Source organism: Microtus ochrogaster, unplaced genomic scaffold, assembly GCF_000317375.1.
Source record: "Microtus ochrogaster isolate Prairie Vole_2 unplaced genomic scaffold, MicOch1.0 UNK11, whole genome shotgun sequence".
Classification (NCBI taxonomy): domain Eukaryota; kingdom Metazoa; phylum Chordata; class Mammalia; order Rodentia; family Cricetidae; genus Microtus; species Microtus ochrogaster.
In genome coordinates this window covers 2,711,293-2,739,270 of record NW_004949109.1, presented here as the reverse complement: position 1 = coordinate 2,739,270, position 27,978 = coordinate 2,711,293, and the positions used below count along the sequence as shown (strand labels likewise).

General features: G+C 44.2%; 1 protein-coding gene across 2 annotated transcripts in view; it reads left to right on the top strand.

Moving 5' to 3' along the window:
* The window catches only part of Mast4 (microtubule associated serine/threonine kinase family member 4), a 611,732-nt gene that overhangs the window by 235,550 nt on the left and 348,204 nt on the right, over positions 1-27,978 (top strand). The window contains exon 1 of one of the 2 annotated variants that reach the window (XM_026788984.1): positions 4,582-4,675. The exons of the other annotated variant lie outside the window; for it this stretch is intronic. Coding sequence (XP_026644785.1) covers positions 4,637-4,675 — 39 coding nt within the window. The 5' untranslated portion in view covers positions 4,582-4,636. Of the gene's footprint in view, positions 1-4,581; positions 4,676-27,978 lie in introns of those variants that run through there. 2 annotated transcript variants of the gene reach the window in all.

Genomic DNA, 27,978 nt, shown 5'->3' with positions numbered 1-27,978 from the left:
TTCAGATTAACACAGGGACATTGTTACCACAGTAGATCTTTGTATGCCTTTCTCATGAATGATCTTCTCCTTTGTGCTCCATATTACCCATAACTTTTTAATTAAAAAGACAGCAAACACATTCATTGGCTAGCAGTGGTGATTTTATGAATGGATTACTGGTTTAATGGGGGAATGTATCCATTGGCAATGTTGACTTCCCTGGCAAATGAACAGATAAGACATGGAAGCCTCGTCTCTCTTCTCAGTAACTGACAGGATATGATGCTTGGGATATTTTTGGTTCTCTGTACCCCTAGTTGAGAAGTAGCTGTCACCACAGACTTATTCATGAACCCATCTAGGATACTAGAAAGCTAAAAGCATTCTGCAGGTTCTGAGGGATAAGGTGGGAGTGGAGGGGGGCAGCCAACACACTGGCAGGCACTCCTCTGCCTTCATGCTCCTGGCTCAAGTAGCAAGTAGGAGGGAGAAACAGCCTTCTTTGGGGGGAGGGGTGAGACTCTCGCCCTACCCGATGCCGGGCCTCTAGGTATACACATGTTCAAAGGCCAAGGCTTAGTTTGCGTAGAGAGTAGATGGAGCCAGTGGAGTGGAGCCCAGAGGGTAGGTCTGGAAACCTCCACACCTTTGTTTTATAAAAACAAACATGCATTCTCACAAACTCAATGAGCATTCAACTGCCAGAGGATGGAGCCAATCAAAGGTAACCTTGACTCAGGGTAACCACAGTAGATCTCCTGCAGACAGGTTTCCAAAGGTGCCATAAACAGACACCTCACCAGAGCAGACCTGAATCCTTAGGCCACACTGTGATGGTGGCTACAAATCTCCATTGCTCTCTTTGTGAAAAGCGTCCAAACGCCCCTTTTCCTGATTGGAATTCTGAATTGTTTTTGTCCTTTGGGAGATCCTGAGCTGCAATAACTATTGGAGTGTAATGTTTACCTTTGTGGTAGGGACCATGGATCTTGAGCATCTCATGAGGTAAACGAGGCCAGTAGTTGATGGGTTTGTGCTGTATCCATATAAAAACTTCTAAATCAAGTATTACAAAGCCCCTTGATTTAGACTCATTGCATGACAAAGCCCACTGGGTTTCCTTATTTGAACACAAGGGTAAAGGTGGAGTGTGCAGTCGAAAGTACTTTGTGAACTGACTCCCGGCATTGTGAACGCATTCTGGGGAGGTATAAAATCACAGGAAAAAATGAGTTTATTAGTGGAAATTAGTCTGGATCCCAATTATTACCTGTGAATAGTGTCATCACTTGAGGTTTTTATTGCATTTTAACACATGGCTTACCTTGATGAGGAAATATATAGCAAAGGGTAAATGTAGCAATTCCCCTTTACTGTTCCCTCTGCTGAGCCATTATTGCCTGATGTGATTTTTCAGCAGCCTTTCATTTTTGTCCCAGATGTTTTTGCCTCTGGCTTGTTTTTGTTTTTTTAAAATGTACGCCTATCACTTCTCAAAGTGATACATTTTGACAGGTAATCGATATTTTTTTCATACTAGATTTGATGGCTATAATCTTCATCTTAGATTTAGTTAAGGGTAGAATGCTAACCTAGATTTTTATCTCAGAATATCCCTTTGTTAAGAGACAAACTCTGCGTCCTCAGCTACAGTCCTATTAGCCCCGTGCATCAGGCGGCTCTAACGTCAAGGTGCCTGCTGCCCGGGCTCTGCTTATCAGGGACACACATCTGCAGACATCCTGACAGTGTGTCCCCAGCGTGTCCCCGGAACATTTTCTTTCCCGTAGTACTTCCCACCAGCTTCCAGCACTGGTCCCAAAAAAGGCACTGTGACCCCTCCTCTGCCCCACCTGCGCTGCTGGGAAAATATGGTCTTTATTCCAAGAACAAAAATGTTTTCCATGTTCTTCTTTTTAGTGGGAGCTTTGGTCCCTCCACCAAAGACTTTTACTTTTTCTAGAGGCACTGGCAGGCTGAAGATCATATTCTTTAAAGCAAAGTATGGATGGATGGATGGATGGATGGATGGATAGATAGATAGATAGATAGATAGATAGATAGATAGATAGATAGATAGATAGATATTATATTATTGGGGAAAGGGGATCTTTGAGGAGGCTCAGTGGGTCAAGATGATTGCCTCCAAGCCTGTGGCAGTGAGGTCAGTCCCTGGATCCAACAGGCAGAAGGAGAGACGCCCTCCCTCAGAAGTCCTCTGCCCTCCATGTTTGCACCATGGTGTGCACAAACAAACACATTAGTTTGTTAAGTGAAAGAACCATGATTGACTTTTGCTTTTGAGAGTTGAGCTTTTCGTTTAAAGAAAAAAGGCGTTTCTCCCCTAAAATCAGTATGCCTTCCTTCTTGGTCTGTGGGCAGAGAGCAAGGACTTTCAAAGGCATAGACACCAGCTACCCTGCTGCCCAGGCTCTGTCCAAGAGGGCGCTTGTAATTCAGGGAGATTTTGGTGCTTCTCCCAGGACCACTTGAAAGTGAAGGGGACACTGGTGCTGCTCCTGTGGTCGTCACTGAAAAGGTCTCTTCGTCTTCACTTTCCAGGAAGAGTTCAAAGTGCTGGCTGTAGCGGTGGTGAGAACAGGAGCCCTTTCCCTGGGCACCTCCACAAGCCTGTTTTGCTGTCTTTAACTTGGGCTTCTTTTTCTATAAAGAAAGAAAGAGCAGACTATTTTTATACCTTCAATTTTAAACATGAATTTACAGCTTTAAATGAATCTTTTTCGAACTGCGGCTTATGCTCACGTTTATTGGTGTGATTTGATTTGTGTGATGGCTGGTTTTGTCGCCCCCCCCACTCCCCCCCTCTTCTTGTAGAGGTGGCATCATTTCTCTACATATAAGCCAGGGCTAAAAACTCCAAGGCTTTCTACCTCAAGTGGTATCAGATGAACACATCTAAGTGGCAGATGCTCTGACCCTTGTGTGCTGAGCCCCTGCTAAGGGACATCTGACTGGACTTCTCTTGTATGTCTGCGGATGTATGCAAGGACTGGCGATGTAAAACGCAATCAATTTTGCTCAGTGCTTAGATTCATAAATCCCAGAGCTATTTTTAATGACATAATCTAATCAATTGATAGCAAGGCTACTGGCATGCTGACAGTCAGAAAAGGAGCGCCCGTGAGGTGGGGGGTCTGTACAAGGCTACCAGACCTTTCTTCTCCTCCTACACCTAGAGATCTCTAGATCTCTGGATTGGCTAGAAATGCAAGAATTGCTGATATCTTAAATAATTTTATGGCAGCTCTCCCATGGTTTTCTGGGAGACAACTCTGTAAATGGACAGAGGACTGAGGAGGTGGATCTCAGACATACCACTGAGTGCCTGTCTCCCTGAGGACCAAACAATTCCCTCAATTTAAATATCTTTAGAGTAGACACAGGAGGAATAATTTATTATAAATTGATGGCATCGTATATTGTTACTCCTGTGCCATGCCAGTAATGAAAACCTAATATTCATCTCGTCATTGCTCTGAATTGCAATAAGCTGAGGATGAGGGGAGTAAACAAGCTGAAACAAACTGTGAAATTGTATATGACGGAGATACCTCCCCACCCCCCCCAGCAGCTATAAGACTGTGAGTAGGTTAATATCCCGGCTAATGACAGGCTTTAGATTGCCTTCCTCCCTTTTCCTTGTTGGTCAGGTATCATCAGAACTAAGTTCTGGGTGGGGGCAGGGGGAATTAAAACCTGTTCTCTGTGTGTCTTAGGGTCGGGATCTGGCCGGCCGGGAGAGATGTTTATGTAAAGGAATGGAGTTCCGGTGGGGTGGGGGATGCTCCTTAGAGCCGGGCTGGGGAGCAGCCGCGCCCTGAGCTCTCCGGTTTGGATCCAGGCAGCGGCTTAGATTTTCTCCTACATTTTATTTTCTTTGATAGTGGTGGAAAAGACAAGCGCCAGGTGTGGTGGTGCCGCTGGACTGACCAGCTGTGCTGCCCTGTTTTTGTTTTTGTTTTTTTTTTTGCTTGTTTGTCGGTTTCTTGGCTTTTTTCTTTCTTCTTCTTTTTTTTTTCTTCCTCACGGTCCCAATCAGCGGCTGCTCTGACAGAGGTGTGTGTCAGCGTTGATGGACTGACCAGCTGTGCTGCCCTGTTTTTGTTTTTGTTTTTTTTTTTGCTTGTTTGTCGGTTTCTTGGCTTTTTTCTTTCTTCTTTTTTTTTTTTTCTTCCTCACGGTCCCAATCAGCGGCTGCTCTGACAGAGGTGTGTGTCAGCGTTGATTTACTTAGCCACTTTGACCTCAGAAAGCGCTTGACCCAAAGCCGCTTTGAAAGCCATTTACCTGCTTTAAAGCCTGGAATACCGCCAGTCAGCGTTTGGAGGAACAAAACAGGGATCCCACGATTTCCAGTCTGATAGCGAGAGAGCCTCCTCTGCCTGCTGGAGAAATACATTAGGTGTCTGTCGGAGCCCACTTGCTGCGCTCTCCCGGCGAACTGCGAGCATCCGTGGTCTCCGAAGTTGGTGGAGAGAATAACTAAGCGGGGACCAGCTGACTTCAGGCTCCAATCAGCTAGAGCGTGATGTAAGTGTTTAGCAGCTGCAAGGCTCTGAATTAGCGTGGCCAAGTAGAGGTAGTACAGCATGGCCAGACTGTGGCGACAGGCTCAGAGAAAGCAGAGAGGGAGATGGATGAGTCCAGCATTCTGAGACGGAGAGGGCTCCAGGTAGGCGAACCTTCCGTTCTTGAACACGCAGCCTTGTCAGTGGCCAGCCATGGAGGATTTCAAAGTTCCTCTGTCGTTCCTTTGCTGGGCATGGCTATGTGCTCAGTTCTTACTATTTACTTGGCACCGAGGTCTGCTGGGGCTCTAGTCACAGGGCTGACACTTGGCGGGGTTCAGTGAGGGAGGGTCTTTTGTCAGAGACAATAGGCAGGACGTTTAGTTCAACACTTTGGTATGGTTGTTCAGAAATAGTTCCGTCTTGGCTGGTGGTGACAGCTGATATCAGCTCTGGGGTTTTATCAAGTGTCAGAGAAGTCTGTGGCAGAAGCAACTCTGTCTAGTTCTGGGAACACGGGACTCAGTTTGGCACCAGGGTCACCTCCTCCTGGTGGCATCTGTGTGACTGCTGGGCTGGTTTCTGCAGTTGTTAAGCGGCTACCTGTCCGTGGAATGAAAGTTTTTACTGGCAACTGGGTCAAAGTTGCCTGTAATTCAGAGGCCAGGAAAGGAGTGTGTCCCCTGGCCGGCTTTTCCGTGTCCAAGATTGGCTAAATTACTCTGCCTCTTAATGTACAAGTTTATGCCAAGTGAAAACTTAGCAAATATAAAAACTTGACAAAAAAAAAAAAGTCTGCTTGGCAGTTGTTGGGTTTAAGAAAGTCACAGCTGAAATGTGTTCAAAATTAGTAGTTTACCTCCCGATGGCTCTCTTTGCTGTATAAAAGTGATTTTTTTTTTCCTTTAGGGAAGACTCTTAAACAGTCATTAAACTCTTATTCATGATTTTTGAAATTAAGACAATATGCCTCCCTGAGGGTCCAGACTAGGGGGCACGTCTAGAAAGGCTTTCTGGGCCACCTTTCAAGTCACGGGGTCCTACCAGTTGCTAATACTTGACATTCTGTATGTTGAGTTAACATTATAGTGTTGTGGGCAAGCCAAAAGATTATTTGTGGGTAAACAAAAGAGGGTTTGAAAACATTGGGGGCTCAGTGCCGTCTATTGTTCCGGACCTAAGTAAACAGATGACCTCCTCGGAGAGTCCTGTGGTCATTGTTTGTGCGTGTACAGTGTGGTTAGTCACTGCTGTGGACTTCCTTTTCTTTGTTTCATCCTCTCCATAAAGTTGTGGTAAGGCGCAGCTGTTTGTCTGTCTTCCTGCCCTCTCCAGAGTCACTGGTTAAATATGGAAAAGGCTCTTTGTTAAAACAGTGATAGGCTGTTGAACTTCCAGGAGTGCCCCTCATTATTAATTGATAGCAATTTATCAGTGTTTTCTTTCCTGCAGTTCACTTTAGATGGTTCTAAGATACATGTCTGAGAAGAAATTTTTTGTAGTTTTTTTTTTTTTTTTTTTTTTTCATTCTGTAATGTTGGATTTTAACAGCATCCTAAGATGCTGGAAGCTGGGTTGCTCTGCAGGGCTGTGGGTTCCACTGACTTTCAGTGTTAGGAACAGAGGAGTCCTTTTTGGAAGTTAAAGTATCAGAGCTGTGTCTTTCTAAAGCCAGGTATAACAAAACAGGGGAACTTTCTAATCTAGATTTTGGTTGTCATAAGCCTGCCCCGGGGTCCCTGATGTCCTCTAGTGCATCCTGGCTCCCAAGTGTCTACTTTGTATTGTGAGTGAGAAGCGGAGTCTTCTCGTTATGAGAAATAGCATAGAAGTGTCTGAAAGTTCTTCCGTTCCAACTGGCCACCCACTTAAACAAAGCCTGCTTGCCTCATTTGCCTCGCCTCGTGTATAGATATACGTGGGCAATTGGTGTTTTTCAAAGCAGTCGTACACAGTGAACAGAGCGGCTGTTGGAAGAAATTCCAATGTGGGGAAGGAACACAATAAGCAAGTCCACATTTGCATTACAACAGACGCTATTGGAGAACTTGTAAGAGCAACGCCACCTAGTGGGGTTAACATTCGATAGAGCTGTGTGGGGCATTCAGGGTGCTGGTGAGAGACATCTGGGTGAGCTGAGCCAAGAGCAAGTGTTCATGTCTTTACTTCGCCTCTGACTGACCCTCTGTGTACCTCCTGAGAGAGCTGTCTCTCCTGTGGGCTCTACTTACCTTTCTGTAATATGGCATACTATAACACACAACTCTTGAGTGTTTTTTTTTTTTAAATAAAGATGTGGGTATATTTGAGGTTTTAAAGTTAAAGGCCACCTAATACAATAAATATCAGGTATTAGATTATCTTTAAGTTAGAACAATTATCAGGAAGCTAGTAAACATTGATTAGAGAGATCACGGTGATTATAAATATGTAGGTTTTATGTAGTATGGAGAATAAGACTTTATGCATTGGATAAATGAACAGTGCGTGGAGCCAGCCAGCTCTTTAAATAACTTAAAGCTTAGTGTCAGAAATCTGAAGTACACACTATTCTAATTTCCTAAAGTCTAATTTTACAATAATGCAATATGTGTTAGGAGCAGAATCCTTCAGTGTGCTTGAAACTTATTTTAAGAGCTTGGTACCTCTAGCTCTTCAGAACAGGCGTGCTGGTAATGTCTCTCCAATTCTGAGTTTGAGAAAATAACTTCTCAAGAGTGTGGCTGTCTCCTCGGTGGCAACCACACTGAGTTGCTCATCTTCCCCTCTTGTGTGGGAACTGTTAGTGTCCACTGCCCCTGGTAGGACTTGTGCCCCTGCTTCTGAAATGAGAGTGTGAGGAGAGGTCCCAATGGCTTCCACTGGTAGATTCTGGAAACTTCTCAGACAGCATCTCAAAACAGGGGGAAAGTGACAGATGGATAGACTTGGGCAGACCTTGGACTTGGGGCAATTTGAATTTCTAGACAGGTCTAATTCATCAAAGATAACCGGCTCCTTTCAGGCCTAATATCCCTCATCTGTGGGTCATATTTTTTAAATGTCAGGGAAATTAATTGTTACAGTGATTTCCGTTGTACGTTTCTCTTTTACTTGTTTTAATGAGAGTATCCGGATTTACCTCGACGTGATGGGCTCCAAGGCTGGAGAACAATGAGTCCCCAGCGTTGTTGAGGCAGTTGTAAGTGTCTGAGAGGGATGGGGGTTCTGAGGAAGGCTTCCCCACAGTTCCCTCCCTGCAATCTTGCTGAGCTGAGCCAGGCTAGGCATGGTCTTCTCTTGCTCTTCTTCTCTCCACTCAATGTTCCATTGAAAGTCTACGTCCAAGGCAGCAGGTACCATGTGGGTGTGGAAACGGGTCCTCCTCCGCTGGTTCGTGATGCGGAAAAGATACCCAGATGCTCATATTTCAGACTCTTAGTGAGTCTGCTTGAGCTTTCTTTGATTCTCTACCTGTACCTGCAGCACACCCTTTGGTGAAAAAGCAATAAAGAGCTCATCTGTCTCCTGTGTCTTAGTTGCCTCTGATGTTTGCCTGGAATTCAAGTTTAGAAAGCAGGGAAGCAGACAGTTCTATCTGTTTGTACTGGGTATCAGCTCACCTCTATTTTGTGCTTGAATGGAGGTCGTTCCGGTCATAGTGTCTCAGTGACCCTGCCGTGCCAATTTAAATGTAATTAAAGGTGTGTTTACACCTTACCTGAAATTCAACAGCACTCTCATTATGGGGGAGTACCATTCTGCTCCTCCTCATTTGAAGACCCTGGGTGGCTATTTGGAGTCATCTAGTTAGAAGAGCAGAGTAGACACACTCAAGGTAACATTAATGCCTTATTGGGACCACATACTTTTCTTCTCCAGCAATCCTATAAAAGCCTATAGGTTTCATTGGGACCAGAAGAATCATAAATGAACTTTTGCTATGAATGGCACCTACTTTTTTTTAGACAGATACAAAGCACATATGAGTGGTATTTCTTATACATGGGATCAGTTCCCTTTCTGCTGGGATTGGAGACAGATGTGATTCTATAGCTTTCTGACCCACAGTGGGTGATGCTGATGTATCCTTGAAAAAAAAATTAGCTTCTTCTCTAAGAACCATTCATCTTAGTAATAAAAAAATGTTATTGATGTCAAAATAAATAAGTTTGTAGCCAGGCCTGGTAGTACATGTCTTTAATGCCAGTACTCAAGGCAGAGACAGGTGGATCTCTGAGTTTGAGGTCAGACTGCTCTGTAGAGCAAGTTTTGGGACAGCAGGGGCTACACAGAGAAACCGTGTCTTGGAAAATCAATCAATCAATCAATCAATCCAATCATCAGTCAATTTGCATACTAGATCCTGGTTTGTATAGGTAAGGACCTAGCACATTATCATCTTGTTAGTTCTGTGAATGATAAAGTAATTCTCTGTGTTACCTTGGTTCTCAGGTTTTATTTCTCCTTCACTTGCATCTTCTTACCAAGCCGTGTTGATCTCTGTGAATGTATGCAGAGTCTAGGGCCAGCTTTCTTCACATCTGGATTGCCAAAATGTCTGCTATCCTCAGAGTTCAGGGCCCTATCCTGTCCAGCCTCCTTCTCAGCCCTCTTTCCAAAGTCCCTACCACACCTCCTTCTTCTACTCTCAGGTAGCTTAAGAGTGAATGTGCCTTCTTTAGTGTGTCTCTGTCTTCTTTTCTAGTGTTATCTCTTGCCTGCCAAGACTATGTTCTATTGCCTTTCTCTCCTCCTTTCCCATCGTGCTTTAGGATATCTAATGCACATGCATCCTGTCTTCCTATAATTACTTCCCCTCCCCTCCTACCTCTCCCCTCTCCTCCCTCCTCCTCCTCCCCTCTCCTCTCCTTCCTCCTCCTCCCCTCTCCTCTCCTTCCTCCTCCTCCCTCCTCCTCCTTCTCTCTCTCTCTTTCTGATATAGGGTCTCTTTCTTCATAACCTAGGCTGTTCTGAAACTCACTATGTGAACCAGGTTGTCCTGGCCTCTGTCCCCTGAGTGACAGGATCAATGGTATGCAAAATCATTCTTGGTCCACCTTTCTTTATTTTACCCAAATACTTCCTGCTTATTATAGACAAAGGAAATTCACATGCTTTCTTAGAATTTTTTTATAATTACTGCATTCTGTCTTAATGTTTGCAGTATCTCATTGTTTTATTCGCATACATAATCCTATATCATATTTAAATTATTATGTTTAAATTATTATATTACTTAACTATTTCATTTATGCGTAGCTTATGCTAAAACTGTAAACTTATTGAGGGTTAAAAACTTTAGAACCCAAAACCACAAAGAAACCCTGTTTCGAAAAACCAAAAAAAAAAAAAAAAACCCACAAACTTTAGAACCAGGTTTGTGTTGAGTGAAGTGGAATATTTCCTCACCCAGGGTGTGGAATCTTAGCATTTGCATCTGCAGAGCATAGGTGAACACTTGCAGTGGGGATAGCTAATCTCTTGGCACAGTGTTAGCACATGGGACCTTCCTGTCAACTTTAGCTAGCTCTCTTCTGTATTATCACAAAGTCTTGTAGAGTGCAATTTTACGTCAATAAGGGTGTCTTCCATGTCCAGGCGATAGACTCATGGTATGCATAGATAAGTTTGAGAGATTTTGTGAAGCCGTGTGGGAAGCATGAGAAAAGCTAAGGTGATCGTGCAGGAACCAGAAACAACAAGGGGCAACTTGATTTCCTGAACCAAAGGGAACAGTGGATGACAGAACCCAGAGGTCAAGAAGACAGAGTCAACCATGTGATGACTCAGATGCTCTGGTCTTACTCCCCCTGTCCCTTTGCAGAGGACCCTGAGAATAAAGCATGGTCAGAAGCAGAGGGACTCGGGGGCCCAACGCTGTGGGAAGGGATGAGCCCAGGAGAACTCTGCTGATTCTTCTGCCAGATCGCCCTCCAGCAGGTCCCAGTGCAGGATCTCCAGCACTGACCTCTTCCGTTTGGCTGCTCACAGAGGTCTTTTTGCAGAATGACTGCCCAACACTTAAGTCTTTTTTATTGAGAGCTGATGAATAAAAGGACTGAGATTGTCTCTTATGTTCTGTAACCCTTTCTCCCATCCATTGTGCTGGGCATTGTCCCTAAATTAGGACCATATGATGAACTGACCCATGAGTGGGCTGTCGTCCCTCCCTAGGTGAGCCAGTGAGCATCTTTTCATCCAGATGAGAGCCCTGTGACCACCAGCCCATCTTCACATTTGTGTGCTACCGCTCAGAACTGACTGCATGTGTTGCAGACAGAACTTTATTCTTCTGCTCTTGCTTGCTTCTTTGAAGCGTCATGTGGTTTTATTTATTCTACCTTTTAAAAATCGAAAAGAAAACCTCAGAGTAGAGAGGTTCTAAAACTGTGATGGTGTTGCACTCAAAACAATGAAATTACTTAAAAGAATGGGAGAAGACTAAAGGAGATAATAGACAAACTGATCAATAAACTATAAAAATTGAGAATCACATGAACTTCGAAGGATCGATATGCATGAAGCGACCAATCATTTTATTGCTGGCACTAGAATCTAACAAAAGCAAATAGGCTGTTTTGATTTACTAGAAACATATTTCAAATAAATTATGAAACACAAGTAGGAATTACTACCATTTCTTAGAATTACATTTTTTTTTTTTTGCATTGACCGTTAGCAGGGAGATTGGCAGATAGCATGAGGTACAAACTCTAGAGAGCAGAACTGTTATTAAAACCATGTTTTTGAAATGCGTTTGGTGACATGGGGAAAGCTGACAGTGCATCAAGTGTTTAAGAGAGCCGATTATCAGCCGTGTGAACCATGTAAGCTGCTTTCAAATGTGTACCACCCACACATGCGAACACATACATGCTTATGAGGCAGGGGTGTGTGTGTATATGCTCGCTCGAGTGTGCATGCGTGTGGGTGAGTGTGGATGGCAGGGCCTGCCTACTGGGGCCGGAGACGAGCCTGTGTGTGCTTTGGAGTGTTTAAAGTCATCTCATTTCTACCGCTTGCTAACGGCGTGATCTCAGCAGCACACTTACTTGCGGAGTTCTTACAGATAGATCACAATCAGCTATTGGCAGACTGAAAACCACCCGTCCGTCATAACCCACCTCTAACGTGTATTTTGTTTTCCTTCACCATAGTCTTCCAAATACAAAGAAAATGCATTAACAGATGAACTCTCTCGTGTCTGGGTGGTGTGAGAAATCTGTATTTGTTTTCATTCCCTTTATAGTAAACATATGATGCATTTCATTATGACCAATACAAAAGACTATTTTTATTTCTTCATTGTTTAAGAGAAACTTTGGTCATCCCCATTGCTGTCACTGAGTTTGCCTATGCTCTGGACTTGGTGCACAGGGATTGGGTGCTGTCAAGCAGGGATGTTGAGATGCTCTGTTGCTGGGGGCTTAGGATCCCTATCACCCTCAAGCCACACAGTTCTGTATCACTGAAGTACTGTGTCCGGCCTCCTTCCTTCCAGTGATGTGGGATGTGTTTCCTTAATGGACACATAGGGGAAGGATGTGTAAACTCTCTGTATTGTTTCTTGAGTTCCCAGATAAGCTCGGTGACAAACCACTGAGTCACCCACTCGGGGCATGCTTATTGCAGTGGGGGTGGCTAGAGGCAGCCTAGCTCATTACCCCAGTGTGCAGGTGCACTTGTACATTTTTACAGTCGTTGCCACGTGCTCTATGGTGTGCATCAGAAAACCACCTCAGGGCGCGGGGCAACAATTGCCTTGTTCCTGGATGCATGCTCCAAATGCCAGAGATAACAGATGCTCCCAATTTTGAATGGACCCCCTTCTCATGGCTACTCCTCACCAGCACACCTATTTTAGTTCTTATATTTATTATTTTACATGGGTTGCGACTGTGTCTGCTTTTCCTCCAGGCGGCGAATAACAGCCCCTATCCTTTGTCTTCCATTCCAGAGACGTTTAACAAAATGCCAGCAGTGATGATGACGATGATAGTTCTGTTGAGCAGGTCTCTTTCAGAGACCCGTGCTTTGTCTTCCATATATATTTTGTGTTTTTCCTGTAGACTCTAGCAGAGCAAAGAGAATGTAATAAAGAACTGACATAGGAGAAACTTACAGATTAGTGGGGGTGGCAGCAATTTTCAACCAGCGTGACTCCAGGCTCATGGCAGTCATGACTCTAAGGTGGTCGAATCTCTCTGTCACATAGTGGAAGCCAGGTAAGTATCGAGTAGGCCAAAAGAGCACCGTAGGCAGGATGCACACAGAGTGTGTGCAAGGCATGGCTGGCAGGTAGGCACACCCTGTACAGGGGGCTTCAGACAGTGTGATGAAGAAGCAAAGAGCCAAGTTCTGGTAACAGTGTCACAGTGAGGGATTAGACTTGAAATTAGGAGGCCGCTGCAGGATCTTGAGGAGAGCACGGAGATAGATATCTTAGCAGCTATAAGCTGTTTATGGAAAATGCTTGCAAGAGCCCAGTACTAGAAACAGGGTCAACGGTGGTCAGATCGGAAGTGCAGAGGTGAACGGCACTGCCGGACTGAGGTGCTACAGAGGAAATACAAAAGAAAAAAAAGGCAATTTGGGGTGATGTCAACAGGATGCAGTGACTTGTCACTGGGCAGGAAAGAATGTGTGGGTGACTCGCAGGCTTTAGGGGTTCGTGAGCAGAGACAAATAAAAACAAGAAGTAGAAGCGACTTGGATGTTTAGAAGGCGCATGGCACCTGTGGGAGCCATGTGGCGGCAGCATGCAGGGACCTGTTGCCTTGTCATTGTGGGCTTCTTGAGAGAGAGGTCTAGAGGAGGGACTGATGTCATCAGCCCTAATAAACAACTGACCTGGACCACAAGTAAAGAGGGAATACAGATTCTCCCAGATGAGCAGATTTACATTAGAGTGGGTTTGAGAATTATACCACGATGATTATCTTAGTGCTTATTTTGTAGGAATGGTTAAAAATTCACGTGCACAGAGTAGCTTAATGCTTTTAGTGGCGCACCTTGAAACTAATGTATCCGGTTTTGAAGGTGTGTATCTCTCTTTCTTTTTCTTTCTTTCTTTTTGAAAATTGTTCCCAACTTGGACAACTTGCCTATGAGTCTCATTCCAATACACTTTGGAAAAGCAGATGAAGTATCTCGGGTGAGAGCGAGGCTGTAATGGAAAAAGCAATTCGGCCTTAAATGAAGATGATGAGGCTGGTGCCATACTGCTTGAAACAGTGCGGGAATTTAAAACCTAAGTGAGATTACATCAAATTCTGCTGAAACTTTTGTTCCATTTGAATGGAATGTCTGTAATTGAAGATAAAGGGTTCAACTTAGAAAGGCATGTGATGAAAGGGGCCATTTTTATCAGTTTTCTGACACTCTTTCCAATTTCTTTCTGTACCTGTGAATGTGTACACAAAGCCATTAAGTCATATTGATAATAAAAATACTGAGCTTTTTTTTTTTTTTTGAGACGCTAATGCATGAGAATACTGGCTTGATTTTGTTAGCAGTCCTTCCTGCTTGCATTTCCTTGACCAGAGCATGCAAATCCTTAGGGAAGCTGTGGGCACTCACATGTAGATTAGGTCACAAGTTCAGAATGATTGTTGGAAGCACTAGGAGACTTTGAAAAACTTGATGCTCCAGGTGGAGAGTTGGCTCAGTGTTCAAGAGAACTGACTGTTCTTGAACAGGACCCCAGCTTGGTTCCCAGCACCAACACTGGGTGGCTTACAACCACCTGCAACTTCAGCTCCAGGAGATCTGGCGCCCTCTTCTGACCACCACAAGCACTTGCATTCATGTGCACAAACCCACACACCAGACTCACAGAAACACATAATTAAAAATAAAATATTTTTAAAAAGAAATAGGCCTTGATCTATTTCATTTGTTGATTTTTATCATTTTTTAATGATGAGAATAATTTATGTTATCATATTCTCCCAGTTTAAGATTACTGTGAACATAAATCGAATAGTACTGTTGATGACAGTATTTACCAGTAGTACTATTGATACTATATACCAATAGTACGATTGATTACAGTATTTGCAAGTTCTTTTGTTTCTCTGTTTGAGACAGTATTTGCAGTTTTCCATTAAAGCTTATTTCCTTATATTAGTGGTGAAACTCACTGATTCATTTCCCATTATGTATAGTAACCGAACTATGAAGCATTGATGTAAGATGAGTCAAATTTGATGACGTGCAGTAATCATATTTCCTCTAATAGAGCTCTAGATCCATTCCCTTCATGTGGCCTTGTGGTCAGCCACAAGGTCCCTTTTCCTGGCTTGACGCTCAGCTCAGCTCTGTTAATTCCAGTCATCTGTGTGTCACATGCTTGTCTGTGCAGCTTCACGGGGTTGTCTCCGAGGACCTCTCCTGAGGGGAACATGGCCAGAGCATCCGCTGCCCATTGATAGTCTGGCATCAAAACCAGCAGACTCACATTCTGCTTGCGGACCTGAAGACCTGCATGCTGACTTTGGCCGTCTGGTATTGGGTGTATGACAACAGGAGAGACTCATACAAGGACAGGCTTCTGTGTGGCTGAGCGCAGTGGCTGCAGGGTCTCCCAAGCTCGTTGACCTGCTGTGTGTTGGCTCTCTTCCCTTAGGCACGGTGCTCTTTTAAAGTTTTGCTTTTGTTATCAGCAAGATATGATTCTTAACTCAGGCCAGTGTTGTAGACAGAAACATGACGTGTGCATGTAAATTACCGTGGCCAATGTCAAGGAGACGGGGAGTGGGGGGGGGGACGCACTGCGTTCTTGCATGGTGGCTGTGGCTACTATTGTGCATGCAGGCTTCCATGTCTGCTTCCAGAAGGTTCTGCCACATGTGACTCTGGAGCACTCGTTTCATTTGTTCGAGGTTCTGTTTTCTCTGCTGTTTTTAAACAGTGACATTTACTTGGCAGGATTCCTATGAGGACTTAAAGCAGGCAACTTTCCCTGCTGGTCCTTGGGACTGCTGGAGCAGAAGGATGGCTGAGGGCCTTTAGCAGTGCAGTCATCTCTCACAGGAGGCTGAGGAGTCCAGGATCACAGTGCCTGCAGGTTTCGTGTCTGGTGTCCCTTTCTAGCTATCTGGCTGAGTGCTTAGAAAAAACATACTGTGTCTTTCATTTTAGTAAAAGCCCTGGTCTCATCCTGAACTCCTCACCCCATGATCTAACCCAACCTTAATTACTGTCAAAGACCCACCTGGAAATATCACATGGGGTTAAGGTTTTCAACATGTGAATGTCTGGGTTGAGGAGGGGAATGCATCCATTAAGACCTCAGCACTAGCCATGGTGTGGCACTGCAGGTTTGCCACGTTTACTGTCCACACAGTCTCTCGTTTCATACGTTTACTGTCCACACAGTCTCTCGTTTCATATGTAGTCTCGTTTCTTGAAAGTCTTCTCTTTTTTAGTTCCAAGGTTCTTGCTTGGAACCTTTCTCCTCATCCTTTGGGCTTCTCAGTATCTAACAACCCTGTTTATAAGAAAGCCCAAGGAACACAGGAAGGAAAGAATAGGCTGCCCTTGGAAGGCCCTGCACTGAGAAGGTTATTCAAATACCTAGCCTGGTGCTGTCTGGGCTTTCAAAAGGTTAGTACTTTGGAATAAGGGAAGGCAAGAAGAATGGGGGTGGGGAGTGAGGAGGGACTTGGCGTGGCTCATGGAGTACATCAAAGCCTCATTTCAGGCTTGCAGGATTCGTATTAGGATCCACTCAACCTCCCCACATGCCACAGGGCGACTTGGGTAGGGCTGAGGGGTGAGTCCCAAGGTACTTGGGTATACAGCATGCCTGAGTTAACCTGCTGTACATACTGTAGATGGCATTGAAACTGGTTTAGTTTGAAATAGACTAAGATGAACAAGCTTACCTTTCTACCAGAAGACTGGCCCTCGGTCCTCTTATTTTAATGTTTTCCCATTTTTGTATGTGTTGCTGTTCCTTCCTTGTCTGTGGCTTGTGTGTGTGTGTTTGTGTGTGTGCGTGTGTGTGTCCATTTCCTGGCCATAGCAGCTGCGCCTGCGCTTTGTGCAGCCACTCTGGACTGTTTTATTGAGAACCGTGTCCTCGGCACACTTGCTTCGAGATGACTTTGGTGGGCATCTGTGTGACCGGAGTCTGAGCTCCTGGATATCAACTCCACTCCGCCACTTTCTCTAGTAACTAACTGGCTGATTTGGGTTGGAGGCGAGCGGCGAGCCTATACATTTGGCCAATTTCACAGAGCTTACCTTGAAGCTATTGAAATGCAAATCCAGGCTATGCTTCGAGACTCTGAGAAGTCAGACATTTGGTTCTTTGTTTTCTTCTGAAAAATAAGCATTCAAAATTCATGCACATTCTTTATTCATGTGCTTTACAGTTAAGTTCTGCTTGTGTGTCTCGATGAATCCTATTACTATTATTTAAAATTTCATGAATGAAGCTTTGCATTTCTCCCACTACGCTAGCCAAGGCCAGCTTAACCAGTCAGAGTACCTGGACATCTAGGGTTTAACTGCGCTCTTATGTGTGTCTGCTTGTGTGCACTCATATACCCACCCAGGTCTGTGTGTAAGCAGTGCTATTGTTAAATCCCCTCCCTGTGAAATGGGTAGAAAATCAGAGCAACTTTGTGCCGTTTTGCCCTTTTGTACATGACGCTTAAAAGGCTTTTGTGAGATGGAGCCTTGATGTCAAAGCTTCTTTTCTGTGGATGAGAGTTGTTACATTAGTGGTCCTGAAAGGGAGTATTCTTTCCTGCACTGTCTGCTCACCTGTGTTATCGAGCCTATGACTTCATGTGTCAAGTTCTTTGGGGAGAATATTGTATGTCAGTAACATAACTCCCCTGTCATTTGATCTGCTCTGCGATCACCCCCACCCCAAACTGTCACTGTCTCCCCCTGCCCCAGATAGTTTCCCTAAGCTGTGGCCACTTCATTCACTCACAAGAAGAGAGAGTGGTTTTCTTACCTGATCCTAGACTATTCAGCCCTGGTTTGGTAGAAGGAACACAGGCTTAAGTGGAATTCTTTGTTAAGTCTTGTCTCCCTGGGGAGGACTATTTGTAGTCCTTTGAATTAAGCGTTCTGTCAGTCCGTGAGAGCCATGTCAGGAAGGACTTGATCAGCTCTTTTTGTACCCTGAAGGTTCTGTCATTTCTGGGAAGGGCTGATGACTCAGAGAAAATAGCAAATGTTCGTGGGGATGTGGACCCAGATGTGCTAGTACCCTGGTCTGGAACACCGGGGAATTTAGAAATTGCCGGGATTGGACTCTTACTGACTTTTACGCGTGACCTCCTTTCGCATCCACCCCCCTTCGGTTTGTTGAAGTAGAAGCTGGGTGACCAGCAGCAGCCACACTGAGCAGATTCTGTATAGCATCATTTCCTGCCTCCCCACTAGGAGGGCGTCCTTCTTTATGTTAGTCCTGCCTGTCATTGTTAGACACTTTCCTCAGGTTGTTCTGGACTGGAAGCTGGTGTGAAGTCTGGCATTCATGCCTAACAGCTGGTCTCAGCCAGTCCGGACTGTGTGTGTTAATGGAACCCTCATGTTCCGTGAGGGTCATGCATGGATGGTTGGCTTCTGGAGTCTGCAGATCTCACATTCACACTGGGCTCCATTGCTCCCGGACTCTCATTATTGCTTAAACTTTCAGACATAGACATATAGTCACTGAGTGTTATTTCCATCCGTATTAAAAATGACGTCCTTACTCTAGGAACACAGCATCATGTTGATTTAATTTGAGGAAGCATTTTTTTTATAGCCCTGCCAAAACCAAATAAACAAACAAGCAAAATGGGTCAGTTACATTCTTCTTGGCATCCCATCTTTTCCTGGAATTAACCTGTGGTCTGTGGGGAGTGCTGTAGTGGTCTGGCAACATTACCAGGCCAGTCTTAACAGGACGTTCAGCCACTCACCCAACAGGTGTTTGCTGTGCAGTTTTGGGCTTTGCTAAGCTTGGAGATATGATGTTCATGCGAGACTGGATTCCTGTTGCCTACTGGGAGCTTATGGTCAGAAATGGAACACACAGTGGTCGCTAGGATGGCTTGTCAGCCACACAGTAAGCACTTAGTGACCGGGTGGATGTGTTGAGATGCCGTGTGAGCACAATGACAGTGGTTTACGAGAAGCATGAGCACAGAGGTGGAGACTGGCAACTGATTTCCCCCTGCTGTTGTTCAACTTTGGGTCTCAGTGGAAAATTTGAGTGGAGATGTGCAGCAGGCGAGAAGGATTTCATCTGGAGAGATGAGTCCAGAGCCAGCCTGGAGGCCGAGATACAGGTGGTATTATCATAGACGTACTAATAAAGCCACGGGAGCTGCATCAGAAGTGACTTATCAGCTCTCATTACACTCTGGGAAATTCTGTTATTTCCAGGAAGGGCTGCTTGCTTGGGAAAAAAACACGCAAGCCATAAAACAGGTATTCATGGGAATTTTGATACGTAGACCAGGGTATGTCGGTGCCCGTGTTTAGACAGCAGAACGCGTCTAAGTTCTTGTGGTTGGACTTACTTGCTAATGTCAATAGAGTGGATGAAGTCCTCCAGTAACAAGGCAGAAGTGAGGGGGACCTCTGGGGGGGGACCTCCCTACATCTGTGGCCTCTATCTCCACTATGTACTAGAGGGAGACTGTGAGAACACAGACGACTGAAGAAGGCATTTCTTCCGAAGCTTGTGGCCACAAGCCGAGAAGAAGGACCAGTAATAAATGATAAACAGTAGGTCCACCATCCAGTGACATTTCATGAAGGGATAGATAAACTGGTTAACAGACAGTCATGCATTGGATGGTGTATAACTGGTCTTCCTATTCTGCGGGAACTCAGAGATGCTCCCGAAAATGAGCATCCTGTGTAATCATCTTAAATGTTACATTTATTGTGCTCTAAGTGCATGGCAACATCCTCACTGTTTCACGTGCATCGTCTGTTTCATTTTCACAGCAGCCCCTGGGGGCAGTGCTTTCCTGTATCTTCAGAGGAGGAGGCGATGGAGTTGCCTAGCCTCTCATTAATTCCTAGAATTAGTAAGTGACAGCAACTAGCTACGAACCAAGGTGTCTGGATTAAAATCACAGTGGGCTGGCCTCATCCTTGAGGACCTCACACTTCCTGCTTCTCTGGGGTCAGCAGGCTAGTTTGCTGTGACACACTCACTAGAAGTTGGATGCCTAGTACTGTGTGCTAGGATTTAAATGTGTCCGAGAGTCCGTGTGTCTAGGGCCTGGTCTCAGGTTTAGAGATGTGGGGGCTGATGAGATCTTTCAGAGCTAGAGCCCCATGGAAAGTCCTATGGGATCCCAGTTAGCTGTTTTGAGTTAGCTGAGTCTGGCCCCTCCTACTCTTCCTTGCCATTTCCCACCTTGTCCAAAGCTCCTCATGGTTGCAAATGGGCTCTTCTCAGAGGCCACCTGATGCTAGCACCTGGCCCTTAAATCTCTGGAACCACGAGGTAAATAAACTTTTTTTTTTTTTTTTGCCATAAGTAGCCATCGTCAAGTTAGAGAGACAAAACACGGAAAGCCAGAGAGAAATGTGGCTCAGTGTCTGTGTGTGGCTGTACAGTGAAACGGTCCTGAGCTCACTCACCTTGACTCTTCCAATGGCCTTGAAAAATCTAAGTAATTTTACAATTTCCCAGTGTAGGCTTACGGGGAGAGTGTGGAGATTGATTCACGAGGGGGATGAAACAGACATCAGGACATCAGTCGGAACTGTGGTCTGTGGGAGTCAAATTAATTTTGGTTTTTTGTTGTTGTTTGTTTTGTTGTTTTTTTCTAGGCTGAGTAACTTGGGACCTGGAAAATATAGGCCTAATTCACAATTTAAAAATTAAAAATTATGTAATTCTAACAGACGAAGGTATATTGTGCTGTAAAATTCCTAGAACATTTTCTTGGAGTCTGGAATGCTCTCAGGAACAGTTGGTTGATGGAGAGCCATTCTGGTACACAGAAGTGACTAAGGCCGAAAAGTCTTAAAGTCATTGGTGCTGTTTGAACTCACTTTAGCCCTTGTAGGCAACCATCTGAGGGGCTCATGTAGGAAAGTTCATTCGTTTCATTATGGAAAATGGTTTTGAATTAGAGTTATGCCTCTGCATGGCTGTACCTACCACATCAAGAGCATGCATTTACAGATGTGTTCCCCTGGTACTGAAGACCTCACGCCCCCCCCCCCCCCCCCATTCTCCTAGGCACCTCCTTAGACCCTGGCTGCTCTCTGGGAAAGATATGTTTTCTTGCTGGATTTTAACAGGGAAATCCAGAGCCGTGCAGTAGAACAGAGCTGCTCATAGGAAGAAAGCTTGCTCTAGGAAGTTTACAGATGCAAAGAACTGTCAGGAGAGGAAAAGAAACAGGGCCTCAGAGTCAGCCTAAGGCTACCATGTCATACCGTCCTGACACACACACTCAGTGGGCTCTTTAGTTACACCAGAGGGTCAGTCTTTTACAGTCTTGAAAAGCAAATCCATTCTCATCCTTTTCATCAAGGCCACTCAAGACATTTTGTCACTTGAATAAAAGGCACTCTCAAAGTTTGCTGTTTTAATTTCCTTAAGATAGAAATTTTCTTCTTTCTGTATTTAGTACTTATTTATTGTTATATATTTAATGTGGCCAGTGTGGCCACTGTGGGCACCTAAAAATAAAATGTCTTGCCTTTTTCTTGGTTAATCTGTCTACATATTTACAGTGTAAATACGTCTTTCCACAAGATCCTTGGTTCCTGAATGGATTAGAAAAGATCAAAAAGGACATGCTATAGAAGGCGAATCTATTATTGTCAATTCCATTTGTCTCAGGACTTTTTCCCTTGAAGAACTGGTGTCTTATGTTCCTAACTCTGCTGGCCTTTTAGATGCCAGCAGGTTTCCACTTGCCTGGCAAGTAACGGTTTACCAGGCATGCCTTCCTCGATGCTCAGCCAGCCCAAGTTACTATAATGTGTAACTTAAACCATGTGTCAGTGATAAATAGCAGAAGCCACGAGGCAGCCTGCAGCATTATTTCTTTATAGCCACTTAACTATGACTGCTCTCCAGGATCACGTTCATCCCCCAGCTCTCAGATACTTCTCCAAGACGGGTGGAAGTAGCAGCCAAGGAAATCCTGCCTGGATGGCTTGTTGGTTTTTGCTTTTGCTGTTTTTGTTGTTCTTCTTCTCTTCCCTCTTTTCTCCTCCTGCCCAGCACATTTACTTCACAAGCTCTTCTCAGAATTATGGTCGGCCCCTCACTTCCCATAGCCACTCTTGCAGACTAAAGCATACTTGAGGCTGGGCATTCACACTTGGCCACTGTGCCTCTCTGAGTATCATATGCACGGGACTTGCTTTGCATGCGGCTTACCCAGCAGTGTGTGCTTCTCATGTCCTCATGGATGAGATGGAATTTAACATTAAGAACCTTGCTGGGTTCAATGAGAGATAATTACATGCATAATCCCAATGCTGGTTAATTGAGGGTGCCCTTGTTAAAGGCTTCCTCGGTTCTTTGGGGGCATCTTTGATTTATGATGAGGGCTTCACCAGCTGAAAAGGCTCAGTGACCTAGAGGTTGAATCTAAAATGTGTTTCGCAGAGTTGGTGGAGATTGGAGACTTCTGTCTATTTCCCCCCAGTTTGTTTCATTCTGTCTCCTGTCCTCGCAGGAGGGGAAGGAACTGGAGACAATCTAAATCCATCAAGACTCCATGCTCAGGAGGCATCTCTGCTCTCCTTCTGGGACAGCCTCCTCCCTCCTCCAGCATCCTCTCTCCCTTTTCTCTCCTCTCTCCTCTCCCTTTCTCTTCCCTATTTCCTGCCCACATCTTCCCCGTGCTCAGATTTTTCTCTCTTGTATTTACCCCTCCCTGATGTCTCATCTCGTCTCCATTTTCTATACTTCAGTTCTATACCTTTCTCTCCCCGCCTGATGGCCCCAGCCCTTTGCCCTGTTCTCATCAGACTCCACTGTGACTTCTCAGCCTCCTTTTCTTCCTTCTGCCCATCTACTTCTTGAGATGAAGAAAACCAGTCTTTCCCTGTTTTGTCCACAGTGTGACCAGGTGTGTGATAAGTAAGCTGATGATGTTTCTTTCAAGGGCTTGGATGTGAGGTGATCAGTATTCTCTTTGTGCTGTTGGGCCATTCTTTTGTGATACTACATCATCGACTATTTTATAACCAGGGCAGGAAGTTTAAAAAGAATTTTTATTTGATAAAAGGTACGTATGAAACAGGAGAGCCTCCAGGACAGCATACAGAGCAGTGGGGTCCTTGGCGAAGCACATTACTTCACAGGCATGAGGCAATTGTTTGTACTGGTTACATCAGCCAGAAGAAAGATGATAAATTCTGGATTCTTGTCTCAGCACATCCTGGCTCCCTAAAGAATTCCTGCTAAAGAATTTGCTGCGTTTATCTTTCATTGCTTCTGTTACCCTTCCAGGGTACAATTTAATATCTTTACTGTACGAAACAACAAAAATCCAAATATAGAAAAAAAAGTATTTTCCTCACCAGGTACAGTCTGGAGTGCTTCAGAATTAGAGAATAATAGGGTTTTGAGGCTCAGAGGACATTTCAGTCCTGATTAATTACTTCATCTTTTGGCTAAGAGTACTGCATTGTAGACAAGTGATGTGAGGGAGCCCTGGGTGTGGAGATAGTGAAGGTCAGGAAGGATGTGTGGTCATTCGGGCTCCTTGGTGGCCACTTGGGCTTCTTGCACATGGCTGGTTTTGTCCTTCTGCATGGTCACACTAAACAGTTAACTATTTAAACTATTTATTTATTTGTTTATTATGTAATCAGTGTTCTGTCTGCGCCTAAGCTTGCAGGCCAGAAGAGGGCATCATATCTTATTACAGATGGTTGTGAGCCACCATGTGGTTGCTGAGAATTGAACTCCGAACCTCTGGAAGAGCAGCCAGTGCTCTTAACTGTTGAGCCATCCCTCCAGCTTACTTTCTTATCTGACTTGATGTGGTTTGCTTTGTTTTGAGGCATGGCCTTGGTCTATAGTGTCGGTTGGTCTGGAATTCCCACTGTGTAGCCCAGGCTGGACTTAGACATGGGCCAATGCTCCTACCTCAACTGCCCCAGGGCCATGTTTACAAGTATGAGTCATCTTGCCTGGCTGTCATAAGGTTTTAAATAAGAGATGAGTCCCTAACAGATATCCCATTGCAGAAAGCTCATTTATATCCTACCTAACCTGAGGTTTTTTTTTCTTTTTTTCTTTTTTTGGTTTTTCTAGACAGGGTTTCTCTGTGGCTTTGGAGCCTGTCCTGGAACTAGCTCTGTAGGCCAGGCTGGTCTCTAACTCACAGAGATCCGCCTGCCTCTGCCTCCCGAGTGCTGGGATTAAAGGCATGCGCCACCATCGCCCGGCTATATTTAGCAAATTCTAAAAGCCGGTCACAAGTTATGGCTTCTATTTGTTGTCTAGAATTTGAATTAATCTGTATTTCTAAATTTTTCTGCTTTATATTTTGGAGAGTGATGGTAACCCAAGATTAGGCCTAGAATGGATATATGTAAAACCAGTGGGGGAGGAGCAGAGGATGGCTTGTGGACAAACTGGAGAGCTTATCCTCTGAATAAAGGCATCGAGATTCCATTTGTATCTGGCAAACTCAAGGCTCAAGAAAACACTGTGTGCGTGTGTGCTTGTGTGTGTGTGTGTGTGTGCGCACGCGTGTGTGCGTGCATACATCCTTGTGTTTGCAATTCTTGTCAGCAATTTTGTGGGGGTGCTGGGATTTAGTTGAGGGCCTATACAAACTAAGCATTTATACCTTAGCTCTCTCAATTATTTTTAAACATTTAAACAAATTTAAGACTTTAAAATAGCAATTGTACGCGAGTGGGAGGGATCTTCTTTTGGAGCAGAGAGTGGGGTTTCCCACGGATGCCCATGCTCAGTGGTTATTATGCTGTATAATATATTATACTGGTGCAGGACCACTAGCGTTCTCCATAGATGGAAATCCCGGTCTTTATAAGATGGCTTTACATCATCCTATGAGCAAATGAAATTTTAGCTTAATATCTCAATTTAGTACTGAGTTTTTGTGCATATGAACTATTATCCAATCCTGTCTGTCTGCCTGTCTATGTATGTATATATGTATGAATGTTTGTATGTATGTATCATCTATCTGATCATCTATCTAGCTGTATCTATCTACATACCTATCTGAGATTTATGTCCTTCTATGCAAAGACACAGCACAAAGCATGGGCCACTCCTCACGGAAGTTTAATAGGAAAGTGGGCAGGAACAGCATTCTAATTGATAGGGCCACCCGGCAATTTGAGTCAACCTGTTAGTTACCAATTTTTGTTACGGGAAATTTAACACCCATAGCAAGAGCCAGGAGGATGCTTTAAGTAGCCTCCAATGCATTCTTTGCACACTGGCCATTGCTCTTACAGGACAGTTTAATTTGTGTGAGCTACTGTTGCTGCTTATTGTCTTTTGCATTCCTTAGGAAACGAGTCTTCAGAGTTACCATTTCCTTAGTGTCTTAAAAACCTTTGCTACATATCTAAAACCCTTTTGGTTTTAATAGCGGTTACATATCACTGGGTTATTACAGTGTATGCAGCTTCTCTGTTGAGTCTCCATTTGGAGCAGTGTTTCCTGGGTGTGGTTTTGCCTCTTAAGATGAGCGGGAGCGAATTGTGGAGAAATTCTTTTTGAGAACAGTTTCTATCTATGCCCTTCCTTCAGACTGTTCTCACACTTGCTAAGTGGTGCCTGCTTTTATTGTGGTTTTTTAGAGCCCGAAACTTCTGGAACTTTGTTCAGTTTGAATCTTCTCCTATAACTTAAGGAAGCTAATTCCCTGGTATTTTTAATGGATACTAATTTCCCTCGTGTTAAAGTATTGGGCAAAGGGTGATGGAGTATCTTGAAAATAGACAACAGTTTTAGGTATTGATGATCAGCTTTGAAGTCTCATGGTCTTGCTAGGAGCCTTGTGCATTGGCCCTAACATTCAAAATGATCCTGGTCGGCACTATTAATCCCATTTTTCAAGAAGGGGGAGCTGAGCATCAGAGACAGCAGATTCCCTGGACGTCATGGGTTGCATCTGTTTGAACAGACCTGCTAAACTGCTGTAGTCGGGCTCCCTGCTCACACCCTGGTCTGGCCCTGGTGGTTTTGAGAGAGAGGTTGATATGAAAGACATTTATTTCGCACAGCTGAGATTTGATGTCGATTGTTTTGCACTTTATCTGTCCTCCCTCCAAATTAGAAGAAAAAATAGGCCTTTTACATAGAAATTATAACTGCAGTCCAGACTTAAAGCTCAATGTGTATATTGAGAAGAAAGTCTGCAGAGCTGCCGGTCATCTTGAAAGGGCAACCCAAGAAAGTGGGAACTCTTTTTACCCTGAGGAGGATTCTCATTATCTGCATTTTTTTCATGAGTGAAGACAGGGTACCCAGAAAATGTGAGATGAGTTGGAAGAATGTAATACTGCATTGTGAAAAGGCAGATGGGTGCTGTTTTAAGAGCGACTGAGGTTCTTTGCTTTGGAACTTGAAGTGAGACCAAGAGGTTAAAAGTTCCGCAGTGTAGGCTTGATGCAAGGGCGTGCACACGTATTCCCAATTCTTACGAGGGGAGAGAAGAAACATTCATGGCCAGCCTGGGAAATATAGTCCAGCTTCACAAATAAGTCAACAAATAACAGGTGACATGAATATCAATCTCGCGGCTTTTTATGATTCGCCAGGCCACAGATTCTGCTGTCTATATTCCTTGCTTTGCGGCTTTGTGTCTTGAGTGGGAGGGTGAAGGTGTGGCTTCTCATGAGCGTGTCCCTTTGATCAAGTCATGTTAGTTAAAGCCGATTTCCCAGGGGAAGGTTAGGAAAGAAGTATTCTCAGAAAGCCTTCTTGCTGAGCTTGTAGCATATATATCATATATTTTCTATATCATAGTTCTTGGTTATACGTATCTGTTTTAGTCTTACTGATAAGCATGTGTGGGGTGTGTGTATGTGGGCAGGGCGAGTAAATTCCTCACTGAAGAATTGTTCCTCCTTACCTGTCTTTGTTCATTTATTTTAAATGGGCATGGTTATTTCTTTTACTTCTTTGAGAATTTGGTACAGTGGATTTTCATCATACTCCGCTTCATCCCAAACTCTTCTCAGATCTACGCCCCCTTCCTGCCCAACTTTTATGTTTTTTTTTCCTCCCCATCAAAATGGCCATGGTTCTCTGCATTTTCCTGTGAAGTGGCTGCTCACTGTGCTGTGGGCAAGCCTGGTGCTGTGGGCAAGCCTTATGCTGTGCTTTAAAATTGACTGGTGTTTGAGTCTGGTTCATTTTGTTGTGAGATTTTTTTTCTTTTGGAATTTTTGTATGCTAATTTTTTAAAAATAAAACAAAAAGGAGCAGGACCAAAAAGCATCTGTTGAGGAGTGAGAAGAGCTCTCCTGGCCACAGTGTGTCCTTTCTACTCTGTCCCCTGGGGACGCCACAGAGGGCAGAAGTAATCTCATTCAGCTATATCTCTATGCTTATCCTAGACATTACTGAGTTTGGACAGAGGCCACCCAGTCCCACAGTCCATGCGGATGATTTGGAAACTATTACAGAATGTTTGGCTATGACGTCTTCCAGTTCCCTGCTTCGTGCATTCTCTGCCTGTGGGAATAGCTCACTGACTGAATAAAAGGAAAAGGCCTGATTCCTGTAGGATGTTTCATGGAGAAGAAAATTGGAATTCTTTTCTAAATATATACTTGTGCCCTGAGCAGATGGAATAAACCTTAAAGTATCTTACATTGAACATAAGGTGTGCATATCAGTAAGGTGTATTTTAATTGTCCTTTTCATGGTTACTTATAGGTTTAGTATTATTTAGGCAACTGTAATGTCATTATTTAAAGTGACTGTGAAGTTATGTAAATATGTTTGCTGCCAAATTTACATTTTCCACAAAAATTAGAACCAAGCCATTTTATTAATTTGTTTGTTTGTTGCTTGTTTATTTGTTTGTTTGTTTGTTTTTCTGAGGCAGGGTTTCACTATGTAGTTCTGGCTTTCCTGCAACTCACTCTGTAGATCAGCCTGGCCTCAAACTCAAAGATCTACCTTCTTCTGCCTCCCAGGTGCTGGGATTGAAAGTGTGTGCACCACTACGCCCAGTCTGTTTATTTTTTATTTTATGTGTATGAGCATGTATGTGGGCTTAAGTGTGTGTGCGCGCACTGTGTGTCTGCAGATGCCTGCAGAGACCAGAAAATAGCATCCATGCTCTTGAAGAAGTTACAAGCAGGTGTCAACTGCTTGATAGATGTTCTGGAAGAGGAACAGTTCCTCTGCAAGATCAACAAGTGCTTTGAACCACTGACCCAGCTCTCCAGCCCAACTCTGCTTTTCCTTCCTTCCTTCCTTCCTTCCTTCCTTCCTTCCTTCCTTCCTTCCTTCCTTCCTTCCTTCCTTCCTTCCTTC